Consider the following 15440-nt stretch of genomic DNA (forward strand, 5'->3'; position numbering starts at 1 on the left):
AAGACAACCTTGGTATACCACACTACTAGACCTGTCAGTAGTACCTCATGTCAAACTACCCAACAGACCAGATCTGTTAACACAACACAAACAACAGATCAGGCATCCAAACCCAGCATCGCTGAATCTAGCAATTTGGCTCCTGAAATCCTAGAATTTGGACACTTAGACCTCACACAATAATGTATGGAGGTCATAAAACAAGCTAGAAAACCTTCCACTAGACACTGCTATGCAAGTAAATGGAAAAGATTTGTTTATTACTGCCATAATGAGCAAATTCATCCATTGCATGCGTCTCCAAAAGATGTAGTAGGATATTTACTACATTTGCAAAAATCCAATCTAGCTTTCTCTTCCATAAAGATACATCTCGCCGCAATATCTGCTTACCTGCAGATTACTCATTCAACTTCCCTGTTTAGAATACCTGTCATTAAAGCGTTTATGGAAGGCCTAAAGAGAATTATACCACCAAGAACACCACTTGTTCCTTCATGGAACCTCAACATTGTCTTAACAAGGCTCATGGGTCCACCTTTCGAACCCATGCATTCTTGTGAAATGCAATACTTAACGTGGAAAGTTGCATTTCTCATTGCCATCACATCTCTAAGAAGAGTAAGTGAAATACAGGCGTTTACCATACAAGAACCATTTATTCAAATACACAAGAATAAAGTAGTTCTAAGAACAAATCCAAAATTCTTACCAAAGGTTATCTCACCGTTCCACTTAAGTCAAACAGTAGAATTACCAGTGTTCTTCCCACAGCCAGATTCAATAGCTGAAAGAGCACTACATACATTAGACATCAAAAGAGCACTAATGTACTACATTGACAGAACAAAAGTAATTAGAAAGACAAAACAACTATTTATTGCCTTTCAAAAACCTCATACAGGAAATCCAATTTCAAAACAAGGTATTGCCAGATGGATAGTTAGGTGCATCCAAACCTGCTATCTTAAAGCAGAGAGAGCTGCCTATTACACCAAAGGCACACTCAACCAGAAAGAAAGGTGCTACTATGGCCTTTCTAGGAAATATTCCAATGAACGAAATATGTAAGGCAGCAACATGGTCTACGCCTCATACATTTACTAAACACTACTGTGTAGATGTGTTATCTGCACAACAAGCCACAGTAGGACAAGCCGTACTAAGAACTTTATTTCAAACTACTTCCACTCCTACAGGCTGAACCACCGCTTTTGGGGAGATAACTGCTTACTAGTCTATGCACAGCATGTGTATCTGCAGCTACACATGCCACCGAACGGAAAATGTCACTTACCCAGTGTACATCTGTTCGTGGCATTAGTCGCTGCAGATTCACATGCGCCCACCCGCCCCCCCGGGAGCCTGTAGCCGTTTCGAAGTATATCTTCAACATTTGTACATTTGTAAATATATTACTTTAACCTTCATTTGGTACATACGTATTCATTCCATTGCATGGGCACTATTACTAGCATACACAACTCCTACCTCACCCTCTGCGGGGAAAACAATCTAAGATGGAGTCGACGCCCATGCGCAATGGAACCGAAGTGGGAGGAGTCCCTCGGTCTCGTGACTCGAAAAGACTTCTTCGAAGAAAAACAACTTGTAACACTCCGAGCCCAACACCAGACGGCGGACTATGCACAGCATGTGAATCTGCAGCGACTAATTCCACGAACAGATGTACACTGGGTAAGTGACATTTTCCATATCAGCATATTTATTTATCTTTATAGACTTTTGTTTACGTTTTAAGTTGCAGTGTGCTTCACTACTGCCTTATACTCTGATTCAAGCATGTGAATATATGAAAGTTGCAATACTGGAGTAAGAAAACCAGTTACTTGTAACTGTATTTCTCCAGTATTGCAATCTTTCATAGATTCACATGCGATCCACCCTCCTCCCCTGGGAAGCTCACCTTTCTCTCTTTATAATTGGTTCTCCTACTTTCGTGCTTTGGAAAATCTGGGGGACTGGCGCTTCTTACAGGAGTGTTCTACAGGGCAAGGCAGCCTGATTGGACACCAAACTCCCCACATTCAAGCGCCTGAGTTATGCTGGACCTTGTACAAGCTGTTCACTTTGCTTCCTTTGACTGTTCCTGCACATGTGCCTGGCTTGTTGTTCTGTTGCTAGATTGTGATTACTTTAAATTTTCTGAATCTCGTTCTGTCAAAGATGAGAAATCTGTTAAAGAAGTGTCAGCAAAAGTGTGTTGTTTGTTTGCGGTGAACACTTACAAACTGGAACTTGATTCCAGGTCTGTATCTAAAGTTACTGAGCGAAAAGAGGCTGTTGAATAAACAAATGTAAAAGAATATCCATATTAAACACTAAAGTGACCTTAGAAGGTGAGCATAGAATGGACCTCAGTACTGTCCACTAGCAAGATGTACCAGTATTCCAGCCTAGAATTAATTACAAATGGATTTGACAGCCACAGAAAATAAGTAGGCTAATGTTTAAAAAAATAATTATAATAATAATTCATCACTTTTTGCTCATTTCTGCATAAACAGTGTTTTGACACAGTGTAATTCTATCTGGGTAATTTGTTGTCATATTACAGAGGCGAATGCCCCAAACGTTCCGTGATCCTGCTTCTGCTCCCCTGAGAAGGCTATCCGTTGACTTGATCAAAACATACAAACATATTAATGAGGTAAGCGTGGACAAAAAACTCAGTCATTTATTTTTATTTCATTAATTTGAGTGTGATTATTAGAAAGATTAAATTTTGTAGTTTCACTTCTTTGATTTATTTCAAAGATTCACGCTTTATCTTGTCTCAACGGACTTCATCTTAATATTGTTCTACGAATGCCTGGTATTGTCCACTCTGTGGAGACACTTCACTCTAGTATGCAGTTAATGTAGTTAAGTTGTAATTTGTTTTGATTATAAAAGCGTTTTAGAACTCTAACTGAGATATATTGAGTTTGGCATTATGCATATGCTTCACTTAAAGACAAATTACATTGGATGAAACTTTGGTTGTACTTTGTGTTAAACATTTTACACAGGAAAATACATTACCTTGCATTTATTTCGTAACTCGCCCCTTTATATTGGGTATGTTAATATTATACATGTTACTTGGGCTCAGTTAAGTATTTCTTTTAGTAGTTCATTTTAGGATCTTAATTTAAAAACAAACTCTTAAATTGTCCCTCACTGCCGGCGCTGGCAAATGTGGCTGACATGCTCACACCACCTCCTATGGCATTCTGAATACTTGCGGCCAAGATACCATAAGACTGGATGTAAAGTGCAAAAAAAAAACACAAATAAAAACAAATAAAACTATTCAGCCCTTCTCCGTCCAGACCCCCAGGAGCTGGAAATCCAGCAGGACTGCCTCAAACCTGCTGTAGTTTAGGAAAGAAACTCTATCATGTTTGAGTAACGGTCCATCTCCACACTTGGAACCCAGCTTCTGCTGTAATCACTGATTGGCTGTATCTTTGGCCCTGTTCAGTGCTAGCTTACCTTTTGGCTTGGTTTGTGCTAAACAAATAGTGAGGTATTCATACATACAATTGTCTTATTGCCCACACACTTTCACATTTGTCTATATATTTATTGTAGAAAGCTGGCTATCTATGTAGTGTTCCAAATGAAGGGGTGTACACTATGCAGATAGTGCAGGTGACCCATATAGATTTACAGGGTTAAGTGACAATCCCAAAAGCCCATTTTTGTGGTAGTGTGGCCAAGCAGTTAGGCTTATCCAGAGAGTAGTGCTAAGCATTTGTTGAACAGTCAGTAAATGAGACACACACTCAAGGAGGAACTAAAGACCAATTATTTAGAATAATAGTTACTTTGTTATATTAAAAAATTAACTTGCTGATTTTGTTTTACTTTACAAACACTACCTACACCCTTTTAAGTAAGTTCCTTTTGTATCTACGATTGTGTAACCGGTGTCGGAAAGTACCCTCTTTTTGGCATGGTTACCCCCACTTTTTGCCTGTTATTAGCATGCTTCGACTGTCTTCACTGGGATCCTGCTAACCAGTACTCCCCATGATTGCTCTCTCCCTCTAAATTTGGTTGCCTATTACTTTTTGTACACTCCACAATTGGCATACTGTTGCCCCCTTATAAGTCCCTAGTATTGTGTAGCCATTTTAGTAATAGCTCCATGCACGTTATTTTTGCATACTAGGCCTGCCGCTGTGCACTTTAACCTAGATAGATTTTATTTGGCTTTGTTTAATTATTCTTACAATAGCCACTTTGGCGGTCTTGTTTTATTTATTTCTCTCTAGCTGTTTTTGCTTAGGCCAGCACTACCCTCTTAAACAAGACATTTTGTTCTCTCTGTACTCCTTTCAAGGCTGCAGTAAGGTAGGTTGCCGGTGAACGTGGTAAAAGTTTTGTCTCTGACATTCACAGAAAAAAACACATTCTTACGTAGGGACATTTTCTCAGAACATCAGCTGTTTTATTGTAAAAACACTTCCCTGTCCCTTACATGTTAAAGGGAGATTCCAGCCCGATAACCACGACTGTATGCTGATTCCTGAACGCTTCACTATAGCTGCTTATGCAGACCTCAGGCCTTTGCTCAGGTATGGGGGATGATGTCTTCCCAGGGGAGCCTGAAGGGCAGAATTAGAGCTTAACATGCTGTGCTCTATTATAGTCTAGCTAGGAATTAGTCTATTGACTCTAGTGACAATATGGTAGCGTTATTTCTATGCTTTATTCTCTCTGTCACAATTTTAATCTTGTCATTCTGTATCGTCCTGGTTATTGCAGGACATGCTTTGCTATCTAAGATGCAGTTGCTTCATTAAAACCTTATTGAAACATATACTGCCTCTGTTTGTCAATGTGTATGTGAGACTAATGTAACTGAGAGAAACGGATGAGACCTGAGTGACCACGGTTTCCCTGAGAAATCAATTATGTCATGCGCTTGGCTGGCCAATCATCCTTTCCCTTGGGTAGAGATGAGGCATTGCTAGTTAGCTGGAGCAAAACCCGGATTAGGGTGACGGGAATCACCTGTGGTGGGTCAGACTCAGTCTCCCACACCGCAGGCAATTCTGCTGCTCAAAATCCAGTAGTCTCATTGGAATAATGAGCCTATGCAACTTGGTGCCACCAATGTTTGGTCAGGCTCTAATTTTCGGGTCCTCCTGAGTATCTGTCTCACTATATACAAAGACACCTCAGTACTATATCCGGAGACGTCCGTGGTATTGAGGATTTCCTCCTCAGCTAGGGAGCACTGTCTGACGCTGGAGGTTGTTCAAGCTTGCACTCTAAAAGGAAAATCCCCATTTGGTGTTCCTTCTCTGAACAAGATTGAAGATTCATTATGGCAAATCCACAACAGGTGGCAATTGCAGTTAATATGAGACTACCCCTTACTGCATGTTTATTGGCACATGGCTTAACGGCCCAGGAGGGTCCAGTCACATTTGTGGTTGACGCAGCTTACAGAACAGAACCTTTCTATTCTTGGGTCACATTTCCAGAAGTTGATGGGAACACAAACACATTTCATCACAATACAGAGCATACGCATATTTAGAAATACCTTTATCTTATCAAGAACATAATAATTGGCTTGATGGCGCCCTACTCCACACGATTTTACCTGTTAGGTTAGGTCCTCTAAGTAATGATGGTCCTACCTGGCCTTTGTTGGCCACTTATACACCTCATCTTGCTGTAGCAAACCTAACAGTAACTGAAGTCCGTCGCTTATATACTGATTTGACGGCAATACACAGACGACTAGTACAGTTTGTAATGCAAACATTAAATACAAACCCAGCACGTGCTGCACCAGAGCAACCACATGCAGGAACGCCAGGCGTTAACCTTGCAACTGTGCATTCCATCATGGGTAAGGTACCCGCCAAACAAGAAGAAATTCTGTTTGGTTAGCTCAAAAAATAAATGCACTGGAAGCAGTATTTCCCCATACGGGACCTCAGGATAAACATAGAATACTAACAGTGTGCTTGCCATTTAGGATGGTTCTGACAGTAGATAAGTATAATACAAGGGGCACGGTATTTGCCTCATTCTATATTACCGCACACCGTACATCTACAGTTACTAACTTACCGGAAGTGTTGAAACAGATTCAGGATGAATACAGGGCTGCCCCGGCCCTAGATTTGGGGGTGCAATTTATGGGCAACTTTGCCACAGTATCCTCAATTATTTTGAGTAACCTTAATGGGGAAGCAGTTGCATTAGCGGTGCGCCTTGCGGCTCTGGGATGTTCCTTAACAGGATCAATAACGTGAGATGCCAAAGCTTATCGCAGAGACATACTCTAGTATTGATCGAGATAGTCTGGGGGCCAGACCAATAAAACCACAAATACAGGGTAAATCTAATAAAGATTTTCCAAGCAAGCTCCTGAGGGTAATAAGAAACGCTGGGATAAAAAAAGAACAAACACCTAAAAAAGAAAGGTGGGAATCTCCGCTCACGAGACCCCACAGAATTAGACCCCACAGAATAGATATAATCTCAGAAATAGAGATAATATAAAAACGCCTGACATATCAATATACTGATACCCGCCAATCTCTACACTTTCAGGACTCATCAGAAAAACGCAGTGAGAGAGGTGGGCGGTCTGATTGAAGAACAGAGTACGTGAAACCGAGAAAGAAATCACAACGCTCAGCAGAGGTTTCTGTTAAAACGGAAGAGAAACCTCTCCAACAAAAAACACAATTTAAAAAGAAAAAGGTTGCAGCAGTTGCGGTTCGACATGCCACTCGAGAAGAGGGTCCTCTTGAAGAACAGGAAATGGGCACTAGTGCTGCTGGACAGCATAGCAGAGGTCACAATAGTTTGCTGGAATTTTCTAGAGTATCTGGAGGTGAAAGCAGCTGATGACTTCTTACAAGTAGAAATTGCGGACATGTGTCTCCACGCCTGACTGGGTGTACAAAGTAACGTTACAGTTAGAAGGAGACATTGAATGCACAATAGACGCAATCTTTTGGGATCGCCTAGTAAATATATATGACATTTTGTTGGCTGAACAAGATTGGCTGCCTGAATTTGTCCGCACATGCCCATATGGGGAAGATGTTATTAAACCTTTCTCGCCCCTTGTTCCAGAGGAACTCGCAGAAGCCTACGCCATCGATTGGGTATTGGCACAGGCACCCGCGTTATATTGCAACCACATAAGTTGGGACAAAGAATCCCCCTACCATGTAATTCCAATTAAAAACCAACCTCAACCCCAATATCCATTAAAACATGATGCTAAAGCACCTGTGAGAGAAATTCTCATAAAACTGGAGTACCAGGGTGTAATTGAACCCTGTCTCTCCCCAATTAATAATCCTTTATTCACAGTAGCTGAACCGGACCATTCATAAAGAATAGTCTTAGACTCCACACATTTAAACAGTCATACACACACATATGCAATACAAAACTCACATAGTACAGCGCTCATGAACAACATAGTGCGCAAAAAATACAAAACACTGGACATTTCCAACCATTTCTTCTGCCAAAATATAGCACCTGAAAGTAGAGACTTAACAAGTTTCAGTGCACTAAGCTCCCAGAAAAAAATTCTGTCATTTACCCTAGGGGTATAAGAACAGTCCAGGACTGTTCGCAGCTCGTGTGACTTCAATATTGCACGACATTGACCCTGAAGCATTGTCCTATGTAGATATCTATCTATCTCACAGATGATGAATTGCTGCAACATTTAAGACGGGTAGCCCACATTGTTGTGGGGTTTTCTGAATTTGGCTACAAATTCAATTAAAAAAAAAAAAAAAAAAAATAGCCTTCCTCAGTGTCTTGTTTCTGGGATATGAGCTATTGAGTGAAGGAAAGAGTCTAGTGCCACAATTCTTGGAAACATGCGCACAATTACAACCTCCAAATACCATTAAAAAAAAAAAAAAAAAAAAACTCCATTCTCTATTGGGTTTCCTAAAGTTTGGCAGTACTTACATTCCTGATTATACATCCCGCATAAAACCTTTATATGACTTTATATGTCCTGACTTTTCAAGTCCGTTTTAGACAGTCGAACACACGCATTCTCAGAGACCTGCAGACCGACATGATTGCAGCACAACACTTACACACAAGGGACAACAAAACACATTTGGTCAGCAGAGTAATTGCTGGTGCCATTGGTTTCACCTATGTAACTTTCAGTGAGGGTGAGACAGTCCTGATTACATACAAATCACATTTGTACTCAACAGCAGAACAACGCATTGCTCCCACTGAGAAAATTCTCACTGCTGTTCAGATGGCTGTCATTTAAGAACGACCTCTAGCCCAAGGCAAACACATTGTTGTTTCCCCAATTCCAGCCCTTGAGGCTATTACCAAAGCCAGGGTTCCTAACGCAAAAGCATTAGATCCAAGTTGGATACAATAGGCCATATCTTTGAAAGCCACTGATGTAGACTACATTTTTGACCCAAAACTGCAAAGTCAAGAATTTTTGCAATATGAACTAGAATACCCAGTTCCTGCAAACAGACTGCCTATTGACCAGTATCAGAGTCATGTAAACCGATGGCTTAGCGCAACCCACAATCGGCAAAAAAAAATAAACAAATACTCTGCTGCTTGCACAGTCGTAAGTGGCTACATGGAGGATAATACATTTTTTCCCCAAAATACACGCAAACCCTAGGGGATTGCACAACACAACTAGCAGAGCTAAAAGCTCTGGTGATGGCACTGGAACATACGGATCCTGTGCAGTTAACGCTGATTGTTTGTGATTCGTACTATTTTATCCAGTCCTTCAATGAATACCTGCATTACTGGCGCCAGAATGGGTTCAGAGATTCCAAAGGCAACTCCATTAAACACAGGTATAGGTGGAGGAAAGTAGCGGATGTGAAGGAAACGCTACCAAATGTCCATGTTGTATATACAGATACAGCCACTGTTGCTGCAGTAACCCGCTTAGGTGTGAAACCGGGCGAGGACATATGGGCTGCCGTGAAAACTAAGGCTGAAGGTACGCCTTATCCAAAAGCATTTCCTGCTATATATTCCTACTGAATGGGAGGCTGCCTAAACTCTGAGGTTAAGATACCAGGCATAGGGGTTCGAGATATTCCCAACAAAGATACAAGACCAGAGTTGATAAAAGCAGCGCATGAGAGGGTAGCATCCGCCCATGCTGGTGTGGTGGCTGCAATATCATTGTTACAAGTCCGTTATTGGTGGCCCGGCCTATACAAAGAGGCCCAGCAGAATGTCCTTTGTTGTGACATCTGCCAACAAATTAAAGTTTCCACTGATAAGCGCCCACCGCAGACACCCCTCCTAATTTCCAGCAAACCTTTACAGTGTGTGTACTTGGACCATTTTGGTTCCCTAACAGTGGACAGTGCATACAAATACATCTTTTTATTTGTATTTATTTTGGCATTTATTGAGAACAACATCAAACACATCGGAGAGGTCATAGGCTTGTATCATGGTCAAATTGAAAATAGGAAACATTAGAGTCTTATATCCCAACAGCTTCACACTGCGCTGAGGAGGCAATCAACGTCATAAATCACAATTATCCCAAACGCATCAATGTGACCCCCCGATGTGTAGAAGAAACAACATACAAAAGACCTCCACAACGGGAAGTGCAAGGCCAAGAGGAAAAGAAACAGAAGAAGAGGGGAGGAAGAATATAGAGCAGAAAAGGTGAGGGGAAATAAGGGACCCGTAGCTGTCAGATCAGCTACACATATAAAGCCAACGATGAAGTAGAGCAACACGAGGTATAGCTATTGTGCACTTCTTGAGGGTGCGAAGGCTGTGGAGTGGTCGGTGAATGGGTCTCTAAAAAGGAGCGCAGAGGGGCCCATATATCTCGCGTCCGAGATCCCTCCGGCATTAGGCCCCAGTAAATCATTAATTGGTCCTGACAGTACGAAGCATCATGCAACCATTCAGAACAGCGGGGAGTCTGCCGCCTCCCCCAACACATCGCAACCCTACGCTTTGCCAGCAGCAGCAGCAGTCCGATCAATCTCCTGTGCGTGGCGGGGAGCCCATCAACACACCCCAAAAAGGCAAGCCTAGGGGTTTGCGGTAGCGGAGTCGGTCATCTCCTCAATCGCCCGCAGCACCTCTGACCAGTACACATGCAGCGTCGGGCGGCTCCATTTCAGATGCATGAAGTCTGCATCATGGGTCATACATCTCTCAACGCGCTTCAGTCTGGAGGCTAATTTTCTTCAGCCTAAGGGGCGTATAATATAAATGATGTAGAGAATTGAAGTGAATGAGGCGCAGTCTGTAATTGTGGGACAACACATGCATATGTGCGCAGTAGCATCGCCACTCTTCATCGGAAATGGGCTCACCCAAGTCCATCGCCCAGTGGGCCCTGCCTTTAACCTCCGTCTCATCCTCTTCGAGCTGCATGCATACATAAAACTTAGTTATATGCCTGTGCGGGGACTGCGCCTGGTACACAAGCTCCAGCACTATACACGCCGAAGGCATTTAAAAAAAGCAAGGGTAACGCGCACGCAGCATAGCACGGATTCTAAGAAAGAATAGTTGATGCATCGCAGTATCGTGTGCGTCACCAAGCACCTCTTCCGGTGTAATAAATCGCTCATCAGGGAACCAAGACCTTAGGGTAAGCAATCCGGAGTCACGGATAAACTCACGCACCCGTGCGTCCTCTGCCAACTGCATATCGCCCATGTCCAAGATCGGTATCGAAGAGGCAAAGATCTCTCTCTCCCCTCTGCGCGCTGCGCTTCAGCAGCGCTCTCCAGGCTCTTGCCATGCACGCCACTGTGTCGACCTCACACAGTCTGGGCCTGGGCGGCCCAACCAACAACCTCGGCAATCTGTCAGGCCACACGGCATCGCTGTGAGGTGCCAAGTGGGTATGTAATGAATAGGGTGTGGCCATAAATATGCAAAATGTGCCTGAGCGCATTGATAGTATAATGCCAGATCAGGGGTCGCCAGCCACGTTTAAATGGAAGTGTCAGTTGTTCCCATGAGAGTCTAGGTCGCCGGCCCGACCAGGCCAGAGTCACAAGGGCGGATCTAAGCTGTTTAAAAAAACTAGCGGTAAGAACAAGAGGTAGATGAATATTAAGTAGAAAAACATTTTCTTCCAGCCAAATAATGGCTTTAGCATAATTAGCTGACCCCAGCATTCCACATCCCTGCTTAGCCATATACCTAGATAAAGCACCGGTCTGTCAGCCCAGCAAAGGGGATATCTAGAGGGGGAACTGTACTGTGACCTTAGAGAGTGGTAGCACCACCGATTTGGACCAGTCGATAGTGATCCCGGAAACCTGACCAAAGCCCACTATCTCATCCAGTAAACCATCAAGGTGCAGCTGCGGGTTACGAACATGGAGGGCGACATCATCCGCATACATGGAGACCAATATTGGTTGCTTCCGGAATGCCAAGCTCTTATGATTATGATGCTGACGCAAACGAGCTGCAAGCGGCTCCATCGTAATGGCAAAAGGTATCAGAGCGGGCACCCTTGATGAGTACCCCTAGCAATCGGAATTGGATCACAGATGTCACCGTTGACCCTCAACTGGGCGGACGGCTGCGAGTACAGCAGACGAATCAGCTGAATAAACCTCAACCGAGCCAGCAACGCAAACATGTAGTGCCATGCCAGAGTCGAAAGCCTTAGTGGCATCAAGAAACATCGCCGCTGCGCTGTCTTCAGTTCGAATCACACTGGATATTGCAAAATTAGTTAGGAGGTTATACAGGTTGGAGTGACCCGGCACAAAGCCTGATTGATCCGGCAGCACCAAAGAAGGGAGCAGAGGCTGCAAATGAGCTGCAATGAGATTCACCAGGATCTTATCAGTGAGAGAGGCCTATAGGAATCGCAGCAGCCTGGATCTTTCCTGGGTTTCAAAATTGTCACAAGGACAGTCTCACTCAGTGAAAGCGGAAGCAGCCTGGTCTCCAGAGCTTCCGCATAAGCCTCTAAGAGGTGAGGAGCTAATATGTCAGCATATTCCTTATAGGAGGCCGGCGTAAGACCATCCATTCCCGGTGCCTTATCCCCAGGTAAGCTGCGTATTGCCTGGACAACATCGTCCAACGAGAAGGGTACATCTAAATACTGCCTATGAGCATTCTCAAACCACATAAGGCTAATATCCTCGACATAGTCAGCGGCATCCTCTGGGTTCAATCCCGGGGGTTCAGCATATAGAGCTGAATAAGTCAGTAAGGATACACTTGATCTCGCCCATACCAGTGCGACGCACTTCAGACCCGCCATTCAGCTCCACAACATAATTACTTGCCCACAGCTTGCGAAGCATTGCGACCAGAGTACGGCCAGCTCTGTCACTCTCACCGTATCGCCTCCCTATAGCTTTCTTCCCCAAGAAGCAGACCTCGCGCAGGGCAGCCCCCTCAAACTGTCTCATCTTCCCCCTCAGAGCCTCCATAAGGTCTTCCGACCAGTTCAAAGCCAAGTGTTTTTTCAAGCTCAGCAATCTGTTCCTCCAGTTCTGTCAGCTCTCGCCTTAACATCTCCAGCACACCGTGCTGTTTAGAGACAAATCCCGTGGATCACCACCTGAAAGGCCTTCCATACAGTTCCGGCAGAGGTCACCGACCCCTGATTCTCAGCACAGTAATGAAGTATGGCGGCACTGACCTCATCCCTGAATACCTGGTCCCGAAGCGCGCCATGAGGAAGACTCCACATAAAGGCACGGCACGGCCCACCCGGAACAGCCAGCTCCAGCATGACTGGCGAATGATCCGACAAGGTACGGGCCTTATGCTCAATGGACTGCATCCAGAGCTCAGCATCCCTGGTGCCGAGCCATCCGTCTATGCGGGACCAGCTACAGTGTACATAATTGACGCAGGTGCCATCCCTGTCAGTCCTGTGGTTTTTTTCCCTCAATAAATCAACCAAGGCACCCTCCTCCATCACACGTGTCAGAGCTCTAGCAGCCGCCACATGCTGAGGTCTAGCCCGGCTCTCACGATCTAATTCAAAGTCCAACACCACTTCAAAGTTGATACAAATGCATCTTAGTCGCTGTTGACTCCTGTTCTAGATTTCTATGGGTGTGGCCACAACGCTCGGCTGACGCTCGGACTGTTATTAAAGATTTGATAGTCTTTATCTGTAGATATGCAGTTGCGGCTTTCCACTTGGACCAGGGCCCTGCTTTTGCCTCAAGGGCACTCAGGGACGCCATGGCTTAGTTGGGGGTCCAACTCCGGTACTCGTCTCCATTTCATCCTGAGGGAAATAGTGTCGTAGAGCGATTAAACTGTGATTTAAAGCAGTCCTTAACAGCCAGAGTCTTAGGTACGGGTCGTAGGTGGGTTAATCACCTGTATGTAGAGCACTTAACAATCTGCTTTGAAGGCCTCTGGGGGGGTTGTACTTCATGTGAGTGCCTGTTCAGAACCCGGATGTATGTTTCAGATCTTGATGGTCCTGGTGTGGAGGCGGCAGAAACACCCTTTGACATAAATGAACGTGTCACTGTCTTATAGGAATTGCAACAGTTCCGTGATGATAACGCTTGTGCAAGTGCTGCCTCCCCAGGTTTAAGGACGTACCTGTAACGCCTACAGGCTGGATTCCTAATGTTGGGGATCTAGTACGTGAAAAGGTTGCTGTGAAAAAGGAGTTTGGTCCTTATCATGCCCCAGTCCCAGTCTTGGGAATGCACGGTACTAGAACAGTTATTGTACCACCGTTGGCTGGTGCTAAAGAAAACCGTTTTCTATCGACAATGTCAAGTTAAACCATGTGGCTGATCCTGCACAGCTGACCAAAAGGAACAGCCAGTAGTTCCTGAATCCCTCTCACTACTGGTCAAGAAATTCCTCTACAAGTTGTAAGCAGCAACACTAACACTTCTCCAAGCTTGGGGAGGGTTGAAAATGATCTTGCATTGGTTCCACTGACATCAAACAGTACAGAAATAACTGATCGATTTGACACAACTTCAACACAGATGGATGGCGTAATTTTTTCTGAACCATCACGGGAAACACCTTCTCCACCTACAAATAAGGTTCCAACTTTTGCACAAACTGCTTCTGGCTACTTTGCCATCAACGACAACGTTTCGGACTCATTAGCCTCTTCGACAGCTGGACTGTCAAAAACACATAAGCTGAGAAATTGGCTAAAAGCATCTTACTTTGTTCTTCCATGGACTATTTGTGCCTTCCTTCGACTGTCCTGGCTTTCCTACTTTGGATTAGGTTTGTTATATCATTCTTTTTACTAATACATGGTCATTTTGTTCCTGAAAAGTCAACAGTTAAACTGGTGGATGAGGTCCTAAAACCAAATTTTTCTTCTCACAAGGTCTGCAGAGACTTATCTTTAGTGAACACTCCTGCTATACCAATTCCAGATGGGATTGTTTGGGATAAAGTAACATTTGATATATATATGGCCCCACAGAGGTCATTCAAATACAATATGTGTTTAAACGTTCAATGAAAGATGTAATAATACGCTGTAGGAAAATGGCTACCTGTTGCAGTTACCCCCCACTTTTTGCCTGATACTAATGCTGACTTGACTGAAGGGTGCTGGGACTCTGCTAACCAGGCCCTAGCACCAGTGTTCTTTCACCTAAAATGTACCATTGTTTCCACAGTTGGTACACAGATAAGTCCCTTGTAAAAGGTACCAGTGGTACCAAGGGCCCTGTGACCAGGGAAGGTCTCTAAGGGCTGCAGTATGTGTTGTGCCACCCTAAGGGACCCCTCACCTAACACATGCACACTGCCATTGCAGATTGTGTGTGTTGGTGGGGAGAAAGACAGTCGACATGGCATCCCCCTCAGGATGCCATGCACACAAAATACTACCTGTGGCATAGTTAAGTGACCCCTCTAGCAGGCCTTACAGCACTAAGGCAGGGTGCACCATACCACAGGTGAGGGCATAGCTGCATGAGCAATATGCCCCTACAGTGTCTAAGTCTATTCTTAGACATTGTAAGTACAGTGTGGCCATATTAAGTATATGGTCTGGGAGTTTGTCAAAAACGAACTCCACAGCTCCATAATGGCTACACTGAAAACTGGGAAGTTTGGTATTAAACCTCTCAGAATAATAAACCCACACTGATTCCAGTGTTGGATTTATTAAAAAATGCACACAGAGGGCATCTTAGAGATGCCCCCTGTATTTTACCCAATCCTTCAGTGCAGGACTGACTGGTCTGTGCCAGCCTGCTGCTGAGAGACAAGTTTCTGACCCCCTGTGATGAGAGCCTTTGTGCTTTCTGAGGCCAGAAACAAAGCCTGCACTGGGTGGAGATGATTAACACCTCCACGCTGCAGGAACTGTAACACCTAGCAGTGAGCCTCAAAGGCTGAGGCTTCGTGTTACAATGCCCCAGGGCACTCCAGCTAGTGGAGATGCCAGCCCCCTG

The 15440-nt window shown here is 44.2% G+C and overlaps 1 protein-coding gene across 2 annotated transcripts in view; it reads left to right on the forward strand.

Annotated features, from left to right (window-relative positions):
- Positions 1-15440, forward strand: part of DYRK1A (dual specificity tyrosine phosphorylation regulated kinase 1A) — a 633571-nt gene that overhangs the window by 279447 nt on the left and 338684 nt on the right. For both annotated transcript variants that reach the window (XM_069202549.1, XM_069202550.1), the window contains exon 5: positions 2579-2671. In XM_069202549.1, coding sequence (XP_069058650.1) covers positions 2579-2671 — 93 coding nt within the window. The remainder of the gene's footprint in view (positions 1-2578; positions 2672-15440) is intronic.

Source organism: Pleurodeles waltl, chromosome 8 (assembly GCF_031143425.1).
Source record: "Pleurodeles waltl isolate 20211129_DDA chromosome 8, aPleWal1.hap1.20221129, whole genome shotgun sequence".
Taxonomy (NCBI): Eukaryota; Metazoa; Chordata; class Amphibia; order Caudata; family Salamandridae; genus Pleurodeles; species Pleurodeles waltl.